This window comes from Podarcis muralis, chromosome 11 (genome assembly GCF_964188315.1).
Source record: "Podarcis muralis chromosome 11, rPodMur119.hap1.1, whole genome shotgun sequence".
NCBI classification, from domain to species: Eukaryota; Metazoa; Chordata; class Lepidosauria; order Squamata; family Lacertidae; genus Podarcis; species Podarcis muralis.
This window is the reverse complement of record NC_135665.1, coordinates 34,612,132-34,635,730: the sequence shown is the minus strand read 5'-3', so window position 1 is coordinate 34,635,730 and position 23,599 is coordinate 34,612,132. Positions and strand designations below refer to the sequence as shown.

The following is a 23,599-nucleotide window of genomic DNA, read 5'->3' as shown; positions in this document are numbered from 1 at the left end:
ATATGTAACATGAAAAAACTCCTGAATTTCTCAGACTGGGTGAGTTCAATATTGTTAATGGAAGGCAAAGACTTCTATTAGTAGCATGAGGCCACTTCCTCATGCTGCTGTTTTTAAGTTAAATATTTAAAAGCTATTGAGTGGTTTCCAACATTAGTCATACTCAGAGTAGACCCACTGAAATCAATGGACTTTAGTCCAATAAGTGACATGCAGTGCGGTATAAGCAGTCTTTTTTCTTCTTTCCTGCTTACCCTGTTCGTTGTTGTTGTTGCATATGCAAGATGCAACAACTAGCTCTCACCCACTGATTTAAATGAGTCTACTCTGAGTATGACTTACCGGTAGTTGGATATCATCCATTTATTCAATTTCTCTTCCTCCCTTCATCACACAGTGACAAACATTCTTGAGTTGAACCAAAGGAAGCTCTGTAAACGCCATCTTGGTAGTCAATATAACCCCACAATTAACTGGTAGTTCTAACAACGAACTCACACATATGTTTACATTCACTTGAAGTGCTGGGCTCTGACTCCAGAAAGGTAAACTATCTGTAAGACTTAGGTATTTGCCACCTATGCCCTCATCCGGTCAGGTGAAGTGATGGGAAGACCTGGCCAAAGCCGCTTTGTGTATAAAGAATGTATGGACACTTGCTTTGGGTACAGACAAACTATCTTCTTACTGCGGTGTCCACCCCATGTCTCTAAAGGCTGAGAGACCTGGCAGGCTGATTTGCTGTAAGCCTATAGCTTCCTATAATAAAGGACTAGAACTGATCACTGGCATTTTGGGCATACTTCTTTGGTATCCCTGTACCCAACCTCTCCTACGAGCCCTCCTTTGGGCCAGTGGATCAATACATTTCTCATTATATTAATTGTAAGCCATGATTAGAGGACTATGAAATGGCAGCATATGAATTGTTAAATAACCAAAAATAACAAGCAAATGCCCAGATTATATATACCCCTCTGGCAACGGTTCATTAAGGTGAGAAGCCTTAAAGGCAATCTTTCTCTTATGTTACTCTCTGTGGTGGCTGGAGCTCTTATAAATACCATCCGTTAAAACTCCCATTGAGTTAGGTAGTGACCTATTGCGTTTTATGAAGTGGAGGGGGTGGTAATGTGTAACAATATGCCTTTCAGCAGATGGTGCCACTACAGCAATAATGAACAAATACATTTCTGCAAACTGGAATGTATGCTCAACAGATTTTTGTGGCGCCAGGTTCCTGCTTTCTCATAAGGCCTGGAGCACTTAAAAGGTCTACAGCGATCGCAATAAAAATGCCTCCTCATAAGTCTAGGCCTCAATTAAAGGTTGTAAATAAGAATCCTGATAATAGTTTGCCATTTGTGTTCATCAGTTACTTAAGTGATGTTGGCAACAGAGGCTAGGAGACTTCCTGCCACCCACCCACCCTCTCACAGCTCCATCTGTTACCTGAATCCAGGGCCATCTGTCGTTTTCTGCTGCAGTCCAAGCATTTACAAGACCTTTCTTGTTAAGTCGTGCATAGTAAGGATACCATTTCTGGAGCCCAAAAAGTGCCCGATGGGTAGATGATGCAGTAATTTGCTGGTTTGAAATTATTCCGCCTTCAATTCCCAATGGCCCAGAGCATTCTGTAGGAAAAGAAGGGATGAAAAGAAGAAAAGATACAGAACATTTGAAACACAAGAGTATGGATAATAGATTCCTGACTATGGATAATAGATTCCTGACTAGGGACAGGTGAATCTGTCAATTTCTGTTCCCCCATAATTTCTCATTTCTCCCATCATAAATTTAGTTCTCTACATTTTCACATCAATTTTTTCACGTTCTTTTTGGAGTATACAGCATATATTTGATTAATATTCTATATCTTTGATCCTTTGCTTTAAAGATTTTTTTGATTTTATTTTTTAAAAATCATATTTCTCTGTAAGCTTATTTCACTGTATTTTGAGCTATCGTTAAAGTTGAAAATAAAACCTGTGATTTCAAAGCCTGTCAATAGTGTTGGAGGAAAATAAATTTATTTCATTGAGGGGGGAAAAGCATTTCATATATAATCAGGATCATACATTTCACCTATGAACAGATTTGTTAGCTGCAGCTAAACCTAACAGAAGCCCAGTTACAACAAGAGTTTTAGTCAATATACTTCCTTGATGAGAAAAATTGGTATAAGTTCAGACAATTCTGAACAAACAAAATGTTTTGGCAAGGAGGAGAAAGTAGAATCCCATATTAGTACTAAACAATATATTTGTTTTATTCTATTTATTTAATAAAAAGACAACATCAAGATGTTAAATGGGTTGGTTAAGACATACCACATCATGATTCATTTATTCGCTTTTGCCACCCTATTTCCCTGAAGTGCTCAGATTTCCTTCTGACCAAGAAACAAAACATTGTTTCCTGGATTATCTGAACTGAGTAAACTATGGTTTGCAAACCAGGAGACCAACCACTTCTCAGTGTAGAAAATCCACAGCTAGGCGATTTCAAATATAGTTTAAACTATTGTATACATTCATGGTTTGTCCTGTTCAGATATAGCAATGTGCTATGGTGTGCCATTAAAAACAAGGGAGGGAATCAGAGCACATGGAGGAAAGAGGGAGGATGCTAATATAGGCCATATTCACGTACAAGAGGCTGATGTCAACTCCTGATATCCTTAAGCAGCTGCCAAGACTGCCAGGCCCACAACTGATACCTGTCTTTGAATCTACACATTGAGCTTCACCAGGTGAGTGGATCTAGCCACCCTCTTATTTTCCCACAATGCTCCTGACGCAGTCATTCTAGGCGCACTGTGGGAAATTAAAAAGGTAGCTACACAGAGCTTTTCACCACTATTTAAAGCATTGCCACTGAAGTCAAATAGGTTCACTGAGATCCACTGGCAATGGATGGAGGGGGAGCACAAAAGCAAACTTTGCCCCAATTCCCCTCTAACGTGGAAGCAGTCCTGTTAGTATCATGGTTTGAGTGTTATGTGTGAATTTACCCAGTGGCTATTGAACCAGAGTTCTACAAATGCAGGGAGCTTCCATTGCCAGCTTCAACAAAGGTTTGTGTGCAAAGGCAGCACAGTTCCCATCAACAATTGGTAATGTGTTTTCCACTGTCAGAAAGTGGGAGGCATCACTGGTGTGCTTAGAGTAGCAGTAGGGGCAGGAATAATTTACATCACAATCTGTTGATGGCTTAAACGGATCTCTAATAGGTGCACAACAAAATGTAGTATCTTTAAAATAATGGTTGCCGCGGGAAGACATTGCTTTATTGTTATTCAAGGTGATGCTGCAGTCTTGGATGCATTCTTTTAACTTATCCAGCTAGCAGAGCTCCACAAGAAGCCATCAGCAGCTCAACACAAACAGATTTCAAATGGGAGACATGTGAAAAGCAAATATGCTTTAGACATCTGTGGTCCGCTTCTCCTTCCAGTGCCTAATTTTGTGGAATGAGATAACTCTGGCTGTGCTTAGTATGGCATGATAATAGTACCGAACACAAACCCTGACAGTGGGATTATAGATGACCTCTAATACTATGGTAGTTAATACTGATTCATGCATAAACTTCTCAATGTGCAATTTAGCTCACAGCTATTCCTGTTCTCTCACTGCTGTTTTGTGAGAGTACTTTGCTTTGGGAGGAGTGAAAAATAAAGGAAAATAAACTTTATGGAGGATCTTTATAGATAGGTTGGAATGAATATTGTGGTAGTTTGTTCATTTCGTATTATTTCCATAACCAATAGAAACTATATGGGCCATTATTGGTCCTTTTTCATCCATAGCACAAAGCCTATTTTCTGCAAAGGACCAGAATGTACTGCACAAAAGCACTTGAAGACACAGAATCTTCTTTCCTTCCAGCAGACGCAGAACACTTTTCAAGCTGCTTCATTACTGTGGTACTATAAAATTATATGATTATGACTACAGGAACAATTTTAGGGGGCTATCCATTTTACTGACAGCTATTTAAAACAGTTGGCAGCCACAGATTACTGGTCCAATTTTAATTCTGCACATATTCAGTGATAATTGAACATGACTCCCCTCCTACCCTGCTCAACTTTATGAACAGAAGCCAAGTTTCTTTCTCAAGGTGGTATTTACTAAATCTTTGGAGAGCCCTTGATCTATAGAGCAAGTGCATACTTGTGTTCCCTAGAAGATGCGAATCCTCATTTGAACTTTGCCACAATATATTTAAAGGAAAAAATTGTCCTTCATCTTTTTCTTTTGAGAAAGGAAAAAGTGGGGATGGTATTAAGGCTTTGCCTTCATAGCAGTGAAGATATTTGTTTACTACAAATATTGTTGAAAGGGTAGGAGGCTGAAGAAGGTGAGATTTGCAGCCTATTTACTCCTTGCCACAATTCCCCCCCCCCCCCCCCCCGATCAGGTAGGAGCAATTAAGGGCTGGCTTTTGAGGCACATTCAAAATAAATATGGAGGTCATTTGATATCTGCTGACAAGTCTTCAAGGGCAAGGACAGCTCCAGGTTTGAAAGCCACATGCAACCACCAAAGTCTTAGTTAGAGACAGCCGTGGTGCAGGCCATGAATGCAAGCATTATGTGTTGCAGTAGCACTACGCTAAAGGAGCAATCCTATAGCAAGAATCAGCAGGATGAGGGGCTAGGATCCAGTGGATCTTTGGCTGAACCAAGAAGTTCCCAGGACAGCCAGGCTGCCCCAGCCTAACTCCCTCATCCTTGACTCAGTAGAACATATGCTGCAGGTAGAAGAGAATGACATAGGAGATCTTCTTTCCACTCACAGATTCCTATGCTGGATGTCAAGGCACTGTATGAATGGCTGGATAACCAACGCCTCTGAAAAGTTAGAGTTTCAAATGTCAATGGTTACAAGACAAAGAGAAACTTGTTCTTGTTATCATATTATTTATTGTTCAGAAAATGGTTCTAATTTTGTCCTGTCAATATAATTTTGCTCCCTGTCAAAGTAGATATACAACATATTGTTCCCTGTTTTTTCTCTTATGCTAGTGTTTCTGTATGTATCATTGGCGTACATCAATCAATAAGGATAATAAAACCCTCACCTATTTCATAAAATGCATTTTGGTCCATTAATGCTGAGTTGGATTGCTTTGTCTTGTCACATCTTTCCAGTTAAATTATCAACTGAGAGGTCATCTGCTTTACTGTGGCCAACCCACACAAAAGCACCATCAAATATAATGCACTTAACATTGCTGGAAGGTACTCCCTTCAGATAATAGCTTGCTTTAGCTATGCTGCTAAAAGGGATTATCCTTTTCTTTCAAGTGTGAAATTCTGGCCTTCCACATGTATTTTAAATTGTATTCTTTCTTTTCTAAAATTTAAATGCAACAAAAGGCTTCTCCTAAAAGATGACAACAGCATTACAAGACACATTTACTAAGATAGCTTAAAACATACCAGCTGGCCTAATTCTTCAGTAAAGGCTGAGAACGTATCACATGTCCTTTGTAAACCATCAAGAATGCAATGCTAATGCAAAATGTTAAAAATGAGCTATTGCCACCATACAAAGCACAACTGCATGCAAATTGCTCTAATTTAAATACGTTTCAAAAGCCACAAAGCCTGTTATTTTATTTTATTTAAATATCTATATTAGCTTTTGAAACTTCTAATAATTGTGCCAGATGTCAGTCACATAATGTACCCCATGAACGTGGGCTACAGGAGCCTGCATAAATTTATTTGTAGAATCAGAGCCACATCTTAAATTGAAATGCAAATATGATTGACACAGATACAAAGAGAGGTTTCAGGTATGTGAGAGGAGATCCAGAATTAATGTTTGCAATAAATGATGCTCAACTAAATTGCCCTCCCTAATAGAGGGAAAATATCCAAGTTGCAAATTGCCAAACATTATGTGCTAAAACTAGTCAAGAGGAGTTCTGTTGGGCCCAGTTGCGCCCTGTTTTCCCATCTTAAACTAATGTGATGCAAATCTTATTGTATTTTGTACAATTTATATATTGCTTGATTGCAAAAAACAAACAACACCCAAACACCTCAAAGTGGTTTATAAAAAGAAAAAAACAGCAAAATCATCACCAAAACAGCCAATCAAATAATAATAATTAAAATCAGCAATAAGCTAAAAACAGATTAAAACACATCTACACATTCTCCAAATCTGGGTAGGCTTGCCTATGCAAAAATGTTTTTGGCAGGTGCCAAAAAGAGTACAGTGAACAGATTTATTTATTTCATACACACACACACACACACACACACACACACACACACACACGGAGTTGCAGGGAATGGGAGTTCACCACATGCCTTCCAAATGCTCTATGGAACTTCTTCATGAATGGATGGGTGCTGTTTCCCATAGCACTAGACAGATACTTCTGGGAACCTGCTGCTAAGAATTCAATAGTTCTTGCTCTACTGGTAGGCTTTGTGGGGGCATCGGGTTCAAAACTCAACCCCTATTCTGATTATTTCTTCTAGAAGTGCTCTTATATGTAAGTGTTTTTGAGAGGTCAGGAATGAGTATGTAAAACAAAAAAAGTGAAGTGAAGCGAGACCATGGCAACCATTTCTAAACAATAATGATTACGATGCAAGGCTGGCCAAAGGCGTTTTGCTGCCTGGGGTGGAGATGACACCCCTCATTCCATGTACCAAATCTGACTGGACTAGCAGCTGAATCTCATTTCAACACTGGTGCTAGGCCAGCACCTTCCACCACACATGCTAGTTTAGGGGATGCAGAGCAGGCCAAACAAGGCACACAACCCTGAGTTTAGATGACACACAAATCAAACCTTGGTTTAGTTTGACATAACAGCAAAAAGGACCAGGGAGAAGCAAAGCTACTATCAGCTCCATTCTAGGAACTCACATGAATACATGTTTTGCCAAGCCAAGGTTTGGCTTAGCGTAACATGTAAACTAAGCTAAAGTAATGCATTTATTCAGAACTGAAGAGTGTCTATGTTTTGTTGACAAAATAGATGCTTGCAGATTTTCTTTCTGCTAACCTGGAACCTGATAACTAAATAATAACAGCAAACAGTTTTGATATTCTCATACATTAATGGATGATGCCCAATTCTCTGCCTATAGGCTATATGGGTAAGGTAATTTCTTGTTAAAGATGCACAAATTTATGAAATTCTTAGGCTGTATTGGGGACCAAATAAGGGAAAAAACACTGCAGGCAGGCAGTAAAACAAAATAATAATAATAAGGAAGACTGATAATTAATGTGTCCAAATATGATTTATAAAAATAAAAGGCTTGCTCTTCGAATGGAGCACACAATGAAATTGGCACAACTTCAGGAATTTCTGATGAGATATTTCTAATATTCAGTCTGACTAAAGACAGCAGAAGGTAACATCATCTGTGTCGGTACAGTGAATAACTTCACTGTAGTGAGGCTTGTGCTGGCAGACTGCTTTGGGAATTGCATCATTAATTTAAATCCTGCCTAACAAGATCTGCTAAATATCCCTAAATAAGTTTATCACTCATAGAACAATATAAAAGCCTCCTAATCCAAAGTTGCTATTCTTATTGAAATATTAAAATCAATAGACTGACTTAGGCAGGCTTTATCTTACGGTCCTATTATCTACATGTACAATAGAATAAGGCGGTAGAATGAATGGGCTGTCCAATTTCAGCTTGCAGGCATGTGGTCACAGTTCTGAACACCCTGTTACATATACTCCAACATTTCTCCAATGAAAATAGGGACATCCCATAATGATAATTTTACTATTTATACCCCACACACCTTACTAGCTTGCCCTACCATACCCTCCAAAATTTCTCCAATGAAAGTATGGACATCCTAAGGAAAAGTGGGACATTCTGGGATCAAATTAGAAACCCACACACCACAGACCCTCCAAGTGTCCCTATTATTATTATTTTCCAGGGATGTCCCTGATTTAGAGAAGCCATCCCAGTTTCTGATTTGATCCCGGAATATCCCGTTTTTCCTTAGGATATCCCTGTTTTCATTGGATAAATGTTGGAGGGTTTGGAGTTATTCGACTCCTGAGCTGTCTGAAGGAAATCCTGTATAGGGAAGGTTTTTTAAAAAAATGTTTAATGTTTTATTATGTTGGAGCTGCCCAGAGTAGCTGCTCAGAGGGTATAAATAGTAAAATTATCATTATGGAATGGGACGTCCCTATTTTCATCAGAGGAATGTTGGAGGGAATGACACTTTCGCTTCAGGGTGATAGCTGGATGCCATGATTTGTCACCCAGCTGGATGTCATGACCTAGGGCCAGATGTCAAGACTCAGTGTCAACACAGCACAGCACACAACTTGGCTCACATTCTCTGTCATATTTCTGAGACCTGGGTGCCATAACTCAGAGGTATCATAACTCAGAGCCATACCTCAGAGCTGTAACTCAGAGATGACATAACACTGAAGTTTGCACATCATGTACACAGCTAACCTCAGCCTGCTGAGTCTGCATAAACACGTTCCCACAGTTACAACCACAACTGCAAGGCCAGTTATGCCTAGCCTGGCCTGGCCTAAGCTTGAGATAAGGGAGCCTCAGGAAGTAAAGGTAAAGGACCCCTGGAACGTTAAGTCCAGTCAAAGGCGACTATGGGGTGTGGTGCTCATCTCACTTTCAGGCCAAGGGAGCCGGCATTCATCCACAGACAGCTTCCCTGGTCATGTGGCCAGCATGACTTAACCACTCCTGGTGCAACAGAACACCATGACAGGAAATGCCGTTTACCTTCCTGTCACAGCAGTACTTATTTATCTACTTGCACTGGTATGCTTTTGAACACCTAGGTTGGCAGAAGCTGGGGCAGAGTAACAGAAGCTCACCCCATCGTGTGGATTTGAACCACGACCTTCCGATCGGCAACCCCAAGAGGCTCAGTGGTTTAGACCACAGCACCATCCACATCCCTCTTCAGGAAGTACCGTAACTGTCCTGTAGCCAATTAGAAGACTACCTGACTTAGGAATGCTTTGTCCAAATGTGTTCCTAGCCAATAGTGAAACAGGAAATCATGCATCTGTGATTGCTACAATTGTATAAATGCTTTGTGCATTCTTTGTTCTAGACTTAATCTTTTGAGAAGTATCCAACTGAGACTCTGTTCTGTGGCTCAGAATAAAATATTTTTTACCTTTCAACCCACTGTCTCTTTATTGGCTTGGGAGGGACAGCGTTTTCAATTTGGTATCATGGGGCACCCCAGTAAAAGGTTCCAGAGGGAGGTGCTTCTGTCCAGATGCTCAGTTGGGGGCCAATGGGCCACAGCACTCCCCAAAATGGCATTGCGTGGACAGGCGGAGTCCCCCAGATCCTGAGCGCCCCCCCCCCGTCATGTGGAATAACGACTCAAGACAACATGCTATGGGGATTAAATTGGCCACAACTTTATTAAATTTCAAATGTGGGTAGACCTTGGCTCAGGCATTGGGTGTTATCCCTCCCCAGTCCCCAGCCGGGGACCTAGGGAGCATCAGGGTTATCCAGTGTGTGGGGGGGGGATGGGCCGGCTCTGGAGAGCAATGACGACCTTTTGGCGTACAGTCAAATCCTCGCTTCAGAAACCCCTTTAACGGGGAACCCTGGTATTGCCGCTGCAAAGAGGAAGATGGACTAAAGGATTCCGCCCAAGGCCTGATACCGCCAAAGTTGTGACGTTTTGCTACGGGAAAGGCGAAACCTGCCAATGCAGGGAAATTCCTTTCCGGCCCTTTAACAGCGACCTTGACGTAGCAGTGCCCGCATACCTGTGAAGAAAAGTTAACCTGCAAACCTGTGAAGAAAGGTTAACCTGCAAAACTAGACATTAACTGAGGGTGGGTAGGGTGGGAGAAGCTCTGGAGCCAAGTGAGGATTCCCAGGTAAGATCCTCCCTCTATTGTGTGGGCAGGTAGTCCCTCCCCTACCTGGCCTGGTCTCCTTGGCAACGCTCTCCCCAGGTGGGATTGGACAGCTGACTGAGGTAGGCGGAGACCTCCAAGTATCCCACCTGAGGGAAGGCGAAGCCAAGCCTATGCTGATGCTCCAGATCCAGGGGCTGCGCGCGTCCACGCAAAGGGCACCCCCCGTTTTATGTGTGGAGCGGTCATTCCTGAAGGGGTCGCCTCTATTTGATGTACGGCATAGAGTACAGCAGAATCAACACAGAATCAACCCTGCAAAATAATTAAGCAGCCATTGGATTGGTTGATTCAGGATACATACCCAATGCCAATGCCAAAATCTACTTACATCTGTAATCCATAAGGTTGTGGCCTATTTGAACCCCAGATGTTTGTCCTGTGTGTTTATTGTATTTTTCCATGGTACAGGCCCTGCCAGCCCCGGGTTTCCTGCTCCGGGGGCCACAATAAAGCTTGCTCACTTAAATGGCTGCATTGCAGCACTTATACTCTATTCAAGTGATTCCCTTATAGCCTTGCACCCTCCTAAACATGCTCCAGAGGCTCCCCAACCTCCCAGGAAAGATTTAGGGAGCAAAGCTGCAGAGGGCCATAGCTCAGTGGTAGATCATCTACCTTGCATGCCAAAGGTCCCAGGTTCAATCCCTGGCTTCTCGAGGTAGGGCTGAGAAAGACCATGCCTGAAAGCCTGGAAAGCTGATGCTGGCTAGTGTGGACAATACTGAGCTAAAAGGAATAGTGATCTGACTTAGGGCCCATTCTGTTGACAAGCACCTTCTCAGCAAATGGACAACATTAGATACATTGTTGGTATAGCTGCTTACACACACACACACACACACACACAGAGAGAGAGAGAGAGAGAGAGAGAGAGAGGTTTCAGTGAAGTTTTAATTTGAATGCCAGTCATAAAAAACAAAAAAGTAACAAATAAATAAATCAATAAAAATAGGCCAAACTCTTGAGAGGTAACATAGCTGACAGTTATCAGTTGAAATTAATGAACAGTAGGAAGTGAGCTACAATCAAGCTGTGAAAAGTCTCTCCAGGGAAGTTAAAAAATATCCTGGATTGAAGATGTTCAAAGTTAACTTCAAAGCAAAATATAAAGAAAAACAAACAAAAATCCTCAACAAAAATCCATCATGACCAAAACCTAAATTGAATGTTTGTATTTTTTATATATATCTTTTACAATTCTCAGTGGCAGTATTTTAAGGATTCTTAGACTACAGTCAGAAAATCTTGGTTTAACTGAGGTAGATGTAATCAGTACTCATCGATTTGCATAATTGGCACGACAGATTTCAATTATATAATTATTGTAAATATATGCAATGATACAATTAGGAGTTGTAATTACAATGCATAACTACATAATTAGGTGTTATGACATGGTAAACCCTTGTGAAGAAAGTGGGAGACCTCACTATATTTTGTAGGAAGAATGTTGTGCTATGATTAGGACATCACATTTTAATAGGAACCCTGCAACACCAATTTATGTTTATAGCTCACAAATGAATGTTAAAAATTAGGGAAATGGTGCTAAAGTGCTTGGGAGATATGTGGTTGGCTCCCTAAACGGGGGTCTTTCAGTATTGTACTGTTTAGTACCGATATTAAACAACCTGTCCAGCATAGAATTTGCACACCATAACATATCTTAAGAGTGAAGGGTAGTTAAATGTAGCCTGAAAAGGGAAGTGATTCCCATGAAAGATTTTGCACTGCATTATAAAGCTTGGCTTGAATCCAGAACTTTGCTCCTGCCAACAGAAACAAAGGAGGCAAATTTGCCAACTCCCCTCCCCCTCCGGAGGGGGCCCCAGAGGAGTTTCCGAATTTTGGAAGGGTTGAGAGACCCCCAAGAACTGTGGGGCAACTGCAAAGGAAAGGGTGAATTGCTTAAAATTATCTCCTCCTTTCCACAACTGGTTCAAAAGTCTTTCATGGATAGAAGAAGCCCTTCCATTTGTAAAAGTAAATGGGTAAATAGGTAAAATCTATCTTCACTATACAGGGTATCAAGTTAAGTATTAGCAGTAAAGAAGAATACAGTAGTAACAATGCACATACACCTTCCCTGCTGTTTAGAAATGGGGAGGAACTTTCCCATATGACCTTTGGGCATTAAATTGAGATCTCATTGAATTGAGATCATGACTAAGGCTGTGTACCCATTACCAGTTTAAAATAGCTAGGTTGTTCTTTAACTCAATAGAAGGAAAATGCATCAAAACACAGTATTTCAGAAGAAATGACAGAGTAGGTATTACAACAAAAAAAATTCCTTCCAGTAGCACCTTAAAGACCAACTAAGTTAGTTCTTGGTATGAGCTTTCGTGTGCATGCACACTTCTTCAGATACACTGAAACAGAAGTTGCCAGATCCTTCTATATAGTGACACAGCTATATATGTGACACAGCTATCTGCCAATCACCCATTCCCACCACCCTTCTGAGTAATACCCCTCCCCACCTTCTCACTATATAGAAGGATCTGGCAACTTGTTTCAGTGTATCTGAAGAAGTGTGCATGCACACGAAAGCTCATACCAAGAACTAACTTAGTTGGTCTTTAAGGTGCTACTGGAAGGAATTTTTTTTGTTTTGACTATGGCAGACCAACACGGCTACCTATCTGTAACTAGAGTAGGTATTGATTGCATATAGTGCTTCCCCAACCAGTGGTTGGAGTTTGCTGGATGAAGATTAAATGGCAGCGTATATGCAGCCTGCATTGTGATGCAAGCTATGGCTTCACAATTGCCCATATAAGTGGTGGATAGAAGGTATCATGAATTAGACATGAATCTGAGACCTTCAAAACTGAGCCAACCATTTGTGGAGTCGCCTCTTTCCAATTATACTGAATGAAGAGCAAAGCCTAAGCATTTTCTTTCATCTGTAATGCTTACACCTTCATTATGGGTCTCATTTACAGATGCTTCTCAAATACTATATCTCCCCCTATGTATTTTGGAGTTCCAGTCTTCTTTCTGAAGTGAAACCAAGGGAAACTTGCAATTTAATTCTGCAGTTCCATTTTCAATTCCCAAATTTTCTGTGCTGCAGATGCAGGAACAGCCTTCCTCATCTTCTTCACCCTGACAGCCGCTGCAGCTTCCCCCAAAGGCTCAGTGAGCTGGGTGGAAAGGGAAGGGAAGGGCTAATCCCTGAAAATTACGGTATTTTCCCCCTATAGGATGCACTTTTTCCCCTCCAAAAATGAAGGGGAAATGTGTGTGTGTCCTATGGGGTGAATGCAGGCTTTCGTTGAAGCCTGGAGAGCGAGGGTGTGCACCGACCCCTCTCACTCTCCAGGCTTCGCGCAGCCCTCCGCTAGCCGTGGGAGAGCTGCGTGAAGTCGCACAGATTTCCCACGGCTTGCGGATAGCAGCCTGTTCTGGGGGCTGGAGGGGGAAATAATTTTTTTTCCTTTATTTTCTTTATTTTTTCTTTATTCCCCCCCCCCCCAAAAAAACTAGGTGCGTCCTATGGGCCGGTGCGCCCTATGGGGCGAAAAACACGGTAGGTGGAGGCAACATGCATGAGCGGCATGCCCACAGGTGGAGCTTGTCTCTACCTGACCTCCTTCCTCAGTCCCACATGCCATAGCCACTTCATTCATCAGGGTCCCTAGAACTGTAGAGGAACACCTTTCATCAGCCCTATTAAACATGTATATTTCTGAATCAAACCCATTGCAAACAAATAAATAAACTACCACGCAATACTGTTAAAACCACAAACAAACCCATGCACCTTGATGTAATCGTATACATTTTATTCAAGGCTTTTCTGTTTTTGTTTTTTGCATTCTATCAGTGCACTCATTTATTATGTGATTTTTATCTTTTCATTGGTCACTTCACACCTATGGAGTTTTGCCCCCCAGGAAAAAGTACAGAAGAGGAATTTAAAGAACTTTAATTAACTGCTTGGTTTTAAGGAAGTGTAACATAGTTTTAATTGCATGCTTATATTATTGTGCTATTATTATTATTCATAATTATTCCATTGTACTCCACATTGAGAGAACTTATGTGCCCTGAAAGACATTTTGGGAATCATTTAATAAACCAATATTTTGCCTTCTTTTCATCAGGAATGAACTCAGAACAGGATAATGCAACGAAGCCACAAATACACTGAAAGCAAACCTCACAGAAAGCTCTGTTTCTGAAATTGATTATAAAAAGTCTCTTCTTAAAATGGAATTCAGAAAGAGTGGAAATGGAAGACAGAGTAAACAGGAAGCAATAAAGAATGGCATGGAGAAAATCCCTTGATGCTAGCCTGGCTTAGTTGCATAATGGCAAGAGATTTGGGATGAGAGCAGCTTTGAACGAAGCATTACAGAAGATAGGCATCAAGCAAAGCTCTGACTGGAAGACACGCCACAGCCATTTTTAAACCATCTTCATTTAAATACTTTACAACAGAAAGAGTGGAGTTTAAATTCATACATAGTAATTTGTACTTACTGTGTTGGCAGTTCCTTCCCATAAATTCGCCAGGGCACTCACATGAATAGTTAGCTACCAGATCTGTACAAATGCCACCATTCTTGCAGGGTTCAGCTTCACATTCGTTCACATCTGTGGGGAATGCCCAGTGACAATATTAGACAGATATTCAATATAACATTTGCATTTTACACAATAAGAAAGTCAGACACTTTGTGAGATTGTGTATGGTAAGTACGGCTAGCAAACATTTTTTCACTGAAGAATGCAATAAGGCATAAACTATTTTAACACTGGGGACGCGGGTGGCGCTGTGGGTAAAAGCCTCAGCGCCTAGTGCTTGCTGATTGAAAGGTCGGCGGTTCGAATCCCCGTGGCGGGGTGCGCTCCCGTTGCTTGGTCCCAGCGCCTGCCAACCTAGCAGTTCGAAAGCACTCCCAGGTGCAAGTAGATAAATAGGGACCGCTTACTAGTGGGAAGGTAAACGGCGTTTCCGTGTGCTCGCCAGAGCAGCGATGTCACACTGGCCACGTGACCCGGAAGTGTCTCCAGACAGCGCTGGCCCCCAGCCTCTTGAGTGAGATGGGCGCACAACCCTAGAGTCTGTCAAGACTGGCCCGTATGGGCAGGGGTACCTTTACCTTTACCTTATTTTAACACTGTTGAAACTCTTATACCTTTCCCTCCCTTTCAAATACACAATTAAGGATGCAATGTATTCAAATTAAGACACTTTAACACCTCAGTTAGTTTCAGTGGAAGACAGCTATATGATCAACCCACTTTCATTGAAACTGATGTGACATAAAAGAGCATTATGAGATTTTGACATAAGCCATAACTGGAACAGGAGAATGCATAATTGATGGCTGCAGAAACTTAGACACTATACTTTGTCCCACAGTATCAAGATATGGCAATAGATGTAGCTGTTTCAACCCTGTTGAGTGTTTTGATCCATTGGCTGCATTTTTATTGTATTTCCAAAACGAAGACAATAATGTTTTAAATAAGAAATATTCACTCACTTCCACTAAGGGAGCCAGTCCTTTACTATCTCCTGTCCTTCACTTAAAATTGATAGAAATTGATCCATGGGATTGCACACAGCTCTGAAAAGTACTGTAAAGCTATTTCTTCAGTGTCTAGTCTAGAAGAGTTGCAGTTCAGTCAATATCACCTTCACAGTAGGCCCTTACTCTGTGGGAAATGATATCTACTTCAGGGCAGAATTTGCCAGCTATATGGAAAATCCTAAAAGAGGTCAACGTAGCTCTTCCTCCCTATAAAGGTCACATAGTATGAAGTCCTTCAAAGGTGACAGCTTTCAACATGGAATAACATGAGGACCCATTCCTATGAATGAAACATTGTCTGAAGCAAACCGCCCCCCCCCACCCCCATCTACTAGAATTGGATCTTGCCTGAAGAGAGTGAATCTTGGCTGAAAATTAAAACTTTCTCATTGATATGGAGAGAGTTGATAATTGGCCCCCCCATTTTAATTACCTTTAATATATACTGGGATAGGCTTCTTAGTAATGCAATTAACTTATTTCCCATGTAATTTCACACTTTAAAAGTATGCTTCCAGGGAAAGAATTCCCATCATTTTTATTGAACCTGATTACCAAAAGTGACTGTATATATATAACCAGTACTTTAACAGATTGTATTATTATTACTACTACTACTAGTGTTGTTGAAAAAACAATTTAAAAGGTCATATGAAAGAAAGTTAAAAGTCATTAGAGGAATCGTTCAAAATTACAAGAACATTTCAGTCTACAGGCAGAATAAGCACTTTTCCAAGAGAACATAGTTTTCTTGTGCAAGTAAAATTTTCAACCAGGTGCAGGTCACATTATTTAAAAAGTATTCTATGTTACAGGTAACAGGAAGGAACACAATGCAGGCAAATACTACCTGTCAAAGTTGTACAGTACGATCCAAACGATCTCTGTGCAAAAGTGGTTATAGGATTTCAGCCTTAAGCTGTACCCTAAGGGTTTCTGCACACTTACCTTTCACCTGCTCTTTCCAGGCAAGATCTATAAGTTAAAGCTCCATTTTCCCTAAGAAAACCTGTACCTGGAAAGAGCAGGGCAAAAGTGTGGCTAAGCCCTTACCTGAGAGAGTCCCATTGCACATGGTGGGACTTGCTTCCCAGTATACATGCCTAGGAATGTGCTGCAGTTTTCTCTAATAGCATATACTAGTTGTTCTGCAGGAGCATATATTGGGTTAAAAAAACAAACAAAATTAAACTCTGAAAACTTCATGAAACTTGTTGGTTATATTTCTTGTGCACAAACTGGCCTGTCAGTACAAGAAAGGTTCACACAGAATACATTTGGAGATGCCTTAATGCCGAAGGTAAACTCAATTCCGGCAAGATTATAAAGCCATCATCCTTTAGCAAATATCATTTTAAATCCCCTTGTGTATAATAGATGCTTAGCTACATTTCAAACCAGCAAAATTCTCTGACAAACCTTTTATTAAAAGAAAGGAAAAAGCTTAAATTTGTCTCCCCCCCAAACCTTTTAATTCCAATAAAGCCTTCATTCTGCACAAGGACAGACATAAGAATGTCTCGTTGTGAAAGCCCTCATGTTTATAGGACTGCCCTCAGATGATAATGTGAATAGATTCAATAAGCCTGTTTCCTAAATGCTAAAGTCTTGTGGGAGATGAGATCACAACAGCAGTTAAGCTACCTTCAGAAGCAATGTACTTATGAACACCAGATTCATCCAACTGACCCATTCCCACAGAAGTGCAGAGATAAACAGCAGGGGTGTTCAGTTGTTTTCATGTTCTGCTTGTAAGCTTTCCAGGAGCATCTCACTACCTTCTGTTAAAAATGGAATGTTGGACGAAGTGGACCTTTTATTCTGATTACTTCTGAAAATGGCAATTTATCATCATAAGGTAATCAAAAGGAAAGTGAGACAAGCTCAACACTGAGAAAGAAAGGTTGGGGATAGTGGGGTGGAAACAGCCAAACCATACAATCTAAGCCATCTGCTCAGTCCAAAGGGCTGCATTAAAAATACATCATGGGGTAATTTGCATATTTTTATTTAGCACCAATGACGAGCATGACTGATTGGCATAATCTGATGGACATGCATTTCTTCTATCACGCTGTTTCTGGTTAGAAGTTTCAGTATCTTTTTAATTGCTTGATGATTAAGCCAAGAACTCAGAGCAACAATTCTTTATAATAGCAACATGGATAATGGTTAAAATGAATTCCACATGGCAACTTCTGCACATGGTAGGTGTAGCCTGGATTGTAACCAGGATTGTTTGCATCACATGGGCAGTTTTATGTCATGATGTGGTTGAACATACCATGCATTAGTTTCAACTGGCCTCCACAGGAACACAAGAAGCTGTCTTCCACCAGGTCAATTTGCCCATTTAGTCCAGTTTTGTCTGCTCTAACTGGCAACAGCTTTCCAGGATCTCAGCTCAAGCAAAGTGCTTTCACCCTGGTGAAGGTACCAGATATTGAGAATGTGACCCCTTTCATGCAAAGCCTATGTTCTACCACTTAGCTATGATCAATCCCAACAGGACTCATGTGATATGTACACTGGCGCCAAGCTTGCACTTCCCTTTCAACAATAACTGGGTGGCTCACATGCAAGAGTCCAGCTGAAATGCAAGATGGAGCAGCTTTTCAACTATCACTTGAATTTCAATAACAGAAATTGCAGAAAGTTGAAATACTTTCCCCATATTTAAATATAATAGCTTTGCCAAATTATGTGCAGCTGAATCAGATTTCTTTTTTCTTCAGATAAACTAGGCTCAGTCTCTCTTTTATTTTGTCTTAAATTAGTCTCTGTTTTCCTCTACTGATACAGTGTTGCGCACTGTGTCATGACACAGACATTAAGGTTACCAGCAACCTCCAAATTTAGAAGTCAAGGCGTTTCATGAGAATCAAATGGCCAATAGGTCATTTTCAAAAAGCTGTCTGAACCTGAAGGGTCTCCTGGAGAGACAAAAAAGAGCAATAAACATTTCCTTCTCTCTGAAGTTCTGGGGAGGAAAGGGAGAGATTGTGCTGATTCAATATAAAATGGCTTTTTCACTCTTTATTTCAAAGGAAGAAAACAAGCCACTTTTTGAAAGAGAACTGGAGAAAAACTTATACTTTCTAAGAAATTGAAGGAAACGGATAACAGAGAAAAATAAAATACGCTCAGGGCTCAGATAATAGCTTTTGCTTGTTTGAATAAATAATCTGGAGAAAAACTGAAAATATTTACATAAGTTACACACTTTATGATAAGTGTGCTGTACTGAGTGATAAAAATGAGAATTAGCATATAAACCAGCATTTGGTCTATTGTGTGAGCCTTTCTCCAAGCAAACCCCTATTGGTGGAAATAACAATTTCTTCCTTTAACGGAGGATTGCTATATAATGCTGATTTTGGAGAATTATTTACTTAAGTTTGAAGCGTTTAAAGCCGCTACCTTCAGAATGTGAAGTATACAAAACCCAGAAGTTCCTGAATTCATGTAGTGCTACATTGTTAGAATTGGAACTGGACCTCATACAGCTGGATTCTAATTTCTGCACAGCCACTCTGGGTGGCCCTGGGCAAGTAAATTACTATTTCTCAGATTTGCTTTCCTTTTTACAATGGTATCATGATGAGTGAGGAGGGAAATAAATTAACTTTATGCACATTTCCCTGAGCGCCTTGGAAGATGATTGGGATATAAATGCAACAGTGAATTACCTCAGCAGATATATGGATGATGCAAACAAAAAATAAATATACAATTCTTGTCAAAATTGTACGGCTGATATTCATTATCTAAAAAGATTTGTTGATGCTGTTATGTTTGATTTCATGAAAACATCCTAATTTTAGTCCATATTTATTGGCTTTGTTCAGATACTGGTTGATACTGGGAGAGTTATTCCTTTAGGTATTTGGATTCCTAGCCATTTAGAGCTTTGTATGCTGGTATTAACACCTTGAACTGGGTTTGACAGCTCACTGGCAGCCAGTGCAGAACTTTCAGTGACACATGGTCCTATCAGGCTGCCCCACTCAGCAACCTAGTAGTCACATTCTGCTTTAGGTGTAGCCTTTAGACCAGGGGTTGACAAAGTTTTTGTGGCTTGGGATGGTTCACGGTCCCACAGACACTGCGGTGGGCTGGAGCACGTGTGTACACACACAAACACTATTTACAGCACTCCTTCTGGTGTGGAGGAGGCGTGCACAGCTTCCCATTGGCTTCCCATTGGCTGCAGGAGCTTCCTGCAGTCACTGGGAAGCCGCCTACATCGTGGAAGGGGGTTTAGTGCGGTGCACGGGAGCCGACCTAGCAGGCGGCGGGGATCCATGAGCTGGTTAAACAACCACTATGGGCTGCTTGTGGCCCATGGGCCTTAGGTTGCTGACCCCTGCTTTAGACCAACTTCAATGTTAGCCCCATACAAAGCACAACACACTAGCCCAATGAATTATAAGAAAATAGATGCAGCCTAAACATTACAACTTTCTGGCAATAGGAGCTGTTTGCCAGAGGAATGGACTACCTTGGAAGGTGGTGAACTCTTCTTCAATGAAGGTTTTTCAACAGAGGTTGGATGCCATCTGTTAGGCATTATTTAGCTGTGATTCCGGCATTGCAGGAGGTTAGACTAGACAACCCTTGGAGTCGATTCTAACGCTAAACTTCTATGATCAATGAGAAACTTTTTTTTTTTAAGAAACTGAACTAATTCTAAGTTTTCATTGCAACACAGTTTGGGTTTTTTTTTAAGCATATAAAACTGCATTAAAATGTGCATATCAAATGCATATTTAGATTTTCAAGCTGATTTTTACATATTTATAGACTAATGCAGAAAGAGACAATGGAAAGAGATCTGTTTGTCTATCTCTAAATGCATGCCATGTCTTGCTTAGTTGTTATTTTGGGGCCAGATAATATTTTCAAAGACTTTGTTCTTTTGGAATGGTGAGGCAACAGTCTACAAGTTAACTACATCTTTTAAAAAAAATAGAACATTGAGATTATCCATTATATTACTTGTCATTTGCTTGAATCAATATGATGTATAATAAACTGTAATTGATCTAGTGACTGAAAAATGTCAATGAATATTTATAGGAAAACTGTGTATATCTTGGGAATGTGGGCTTGGGAGAGCACATCTTTTTTTAAAAAAAATAAATCTGTCCCGCCATGTGATACACCGAATCTTCGTGACACAATGCATGTGGAAGGTGCTGAGAGGTTGCTCCAGATGGTTGTGAGTTGCCCACAACTCACTTTCATAAAGCAGTGTGCTAAACACATGCCTGGTAGACCTTTGCCTTGGTATTGGATGTTAGCATCACATTCTCCCATACCTACATTGCTGTAGCTGCCTTGCCAATAAGCTTGTCCAGCTCAGCATCAGTAGAGAGGCTGCTGTTCTGCTGAAACTGATGTAGGAAGCAGAGGGGCACTACCATATAGGAAACCACTTACAAACTTGGAAGATGGGCAGGTGAATGGTTGTGGCTGCTGTTAACAGGACCTGTGACAGCGTTGCCAGTGTGGATTTAGGTACAGAGTTGGCATTTGGACTTGTTGCAGGTCTGGCCCCTGTATTTGGAGTTCTGTTATATGGCATGTTATTGCTGGTGAGTAGTTGCTTTAGGTTAGGAACTGTAGATAAGCAAGAGCAGGCCTACCATCTTGGACTGCCTATGTGAGAATTGTATCATTGTCCTAGATGGGGTATAGCTCACTGATCATTCATGAACCACTTGGAGGTTTTTTCTCCAATCAAGCACTATATAACTTTTATAAAATAAATAAATGCAATTCTGGTTCTAAACTCAGCATACGGGGTCTCTATAGTATAGTGTATTTTAAAATGGGGTTTTAGAGTTTTTAGGGGTTTTTGAATGTTTTATGTAGTTTTGTAGTGGTTTTATGTAGTTTTCATGTAGTTTTCATGTAGTTTTATGTAGTTTTTCAATTTCATTGTTCTGCATGGGACAATGACAATAAAGATATCTATCTATCTATCATCTATCTATCTATCATCTATCATCTATCTATCTATCTATCTATCTATCTATCTATCTATCTATCTATCATCTATCTATCATCTATCTATCTATCTATCATCTATCTATCTATCTATCTATATCATCTATCTATCTATCTATCTATCATCTATCTATCTATCTATCTATCTATCTATCTATCTATCTATCTATCTATCTAATCTATCTATATCTAAATGAACTACGAGCTACCGTATGCCAATTCCACTTAAAAAGTTGAGGGAAATTGGTTATGTGGCTAGAGTGATGGACTTGTACTGGGGAAGACCTGCATTTGACATTCCCTCTCACAGGGTGATCCTAGGCCTTACAGGGTTTTATTGTGAACCAAACAATGGGGTGTACCCACATATCTCTTCCTGAGCTCCTTGGAGGAATCATGGGGTACAAAATGTGAGGAATAAAATTCTGGGAAGCAGAGAATTGTACAGTTGCAAGATAGCCTTTAATGAGGTGGTTAAGCAGTCTTGTTTTGAAAACCTAGGAATCCTTTAATACCTCAGGGTGTGTCTAGAACAATGCATCTGTTACACAAGGTCTGATAATGGTAGAAATCAGCATGGGTTCTCATCTGCACACTGTTTCACAGCTCAGTGCTAAATTATATCACATTATTAGCAACTGCATTTGAGGCATCTGGGATTTCTTTCCCACCCATACTAATTGCAGTTCAATTTATGACCCCTCACAGTGGCATAGAGAATATGTGCCTATTGGTATCACCAATGAAGCATCAGGCGCTTTTGAGGGATATTGAAACATTAATAATAAGCCACAGCTGTCAAGCTTAGCATATGAATTCAGTAAAAATTAATAGTGATATGCTCTGCAATTTACATATTAATTGTGTACATGATCCAGTACATGAACCAAATGTCAGGGAATCACAGAAATATTCATTTTGAGATTCGTTGGCATGATTTTGTCAGTGTTGTGTGATAGGTTTTCTAATTATCTAGTTTAATTGATTTGGTTGGATAATATTAGATATTACAATTTGAGATAAACTAAATTACAGGTCGACACTCAGCAATCTGAATTCCAGAAGAAGCCACTTGCTTTGGAATGAGGTCACTCAGCTTCTGCACACAGCATAAGTTTCAGCAGAGCACATACCTGAATTCCAATGAGTTCACAGACAAGGAAGCAAGGAGGAGATATTTTATAAGCCTATATAAATTTGTTAGCAACGAATTGGACAAAAACATGCACCACTCTGGAGAATGTGTTTAATCAACTAGATTACTCTCTGTTGATGCATTTAGGAAAGGAGTTCAGCTTTCTAAAATGCTACAAATATAGCCTGAAGTTCATTTATTTACATTTTGGATACATTTATATTAGATAAATGAAATTTCTTGTTAGTAGCTGACAGAGAGTTGTGGTATCCAATCAAAGCATAATCACTCCGTTAGTCAAGGTAATGTATGCTGGAATGTTTCAACTGAAAAAACAAAGGAACCCAAGAATGACTGGGGTGCAGTACTTCACAATATTGATTATAGCTTAAATTTTGCACCTACAGTGTCAATGTGTTATCATAGTTCCTCTTTAAGTACAGTATTGATTTTCTAAATACCAGTCTACTGTAAGAGATAGTGCAGATATTCTCCTAGTTGAAAAAAAAATGGTGTTGTGTGATATTTGCTTCTGAAAAAGGTACGCATATTCTTAAGAAATTGGGGGTGGGGGAGGCAAAAATAAAGAATCATTGGTAATAAAAATGGTACTGTACATGTTCACTTTGAAGTTACTACAGGATTGCCTAGCTTCCCTTTGCTCTGACAACTCTATTTCTATAATATTCTTTTAAAATTAAGAATATAAAGTGGGCCGTTTTTGTTTTAAATACAATCCTGATAGTTGTGAGAAACTATGGTTGTGTGAAGCAAGCTACATCAGCAATTCCCATAATTGACCAACACATTATATTTGTCCATTTGAACACATTGCGGTTTTCCAGTTTTCTGATAATTTGTTGGCAATGAAATGGGTAAGAGATAACTAGTTGCAAGAGAAGCAGACCCGTTATGAATCTGACTGAACACAGCTAGAGTCTACTTTCACATCTATTCC

At 40.2% G+C, this 23,599-nt stretch overlaps 1 protein-coding gene across 1 annotated transcript in view; it reads right to left on the bottom strand.

The window, feature by feature from the left end:
• The window catches only part of EDIL3 (EGF like and discoidin domains 3), a 235,807-nt gene that overhangs the window by 78,657 nt on the left and 133,551 nt on the right, over positions 1-23,599 (bottom strand). Inside the window, exons 5-6 of the mRNA XM_028748436.2 lie at positions 14,437-14,550; positions 1,453-1,634 (exon numbers count right to left, since the gene is read on the bottom strand). Coding sequence (XP_028604269.1) covers positions 1,453-1,634; positions 14,437-14,550 — 296 coding nt within the window. The remainder of the gene's footprint in view (positions 1-1,452; positions 1,635-14,436; positions 14,551-23,599) is intronic.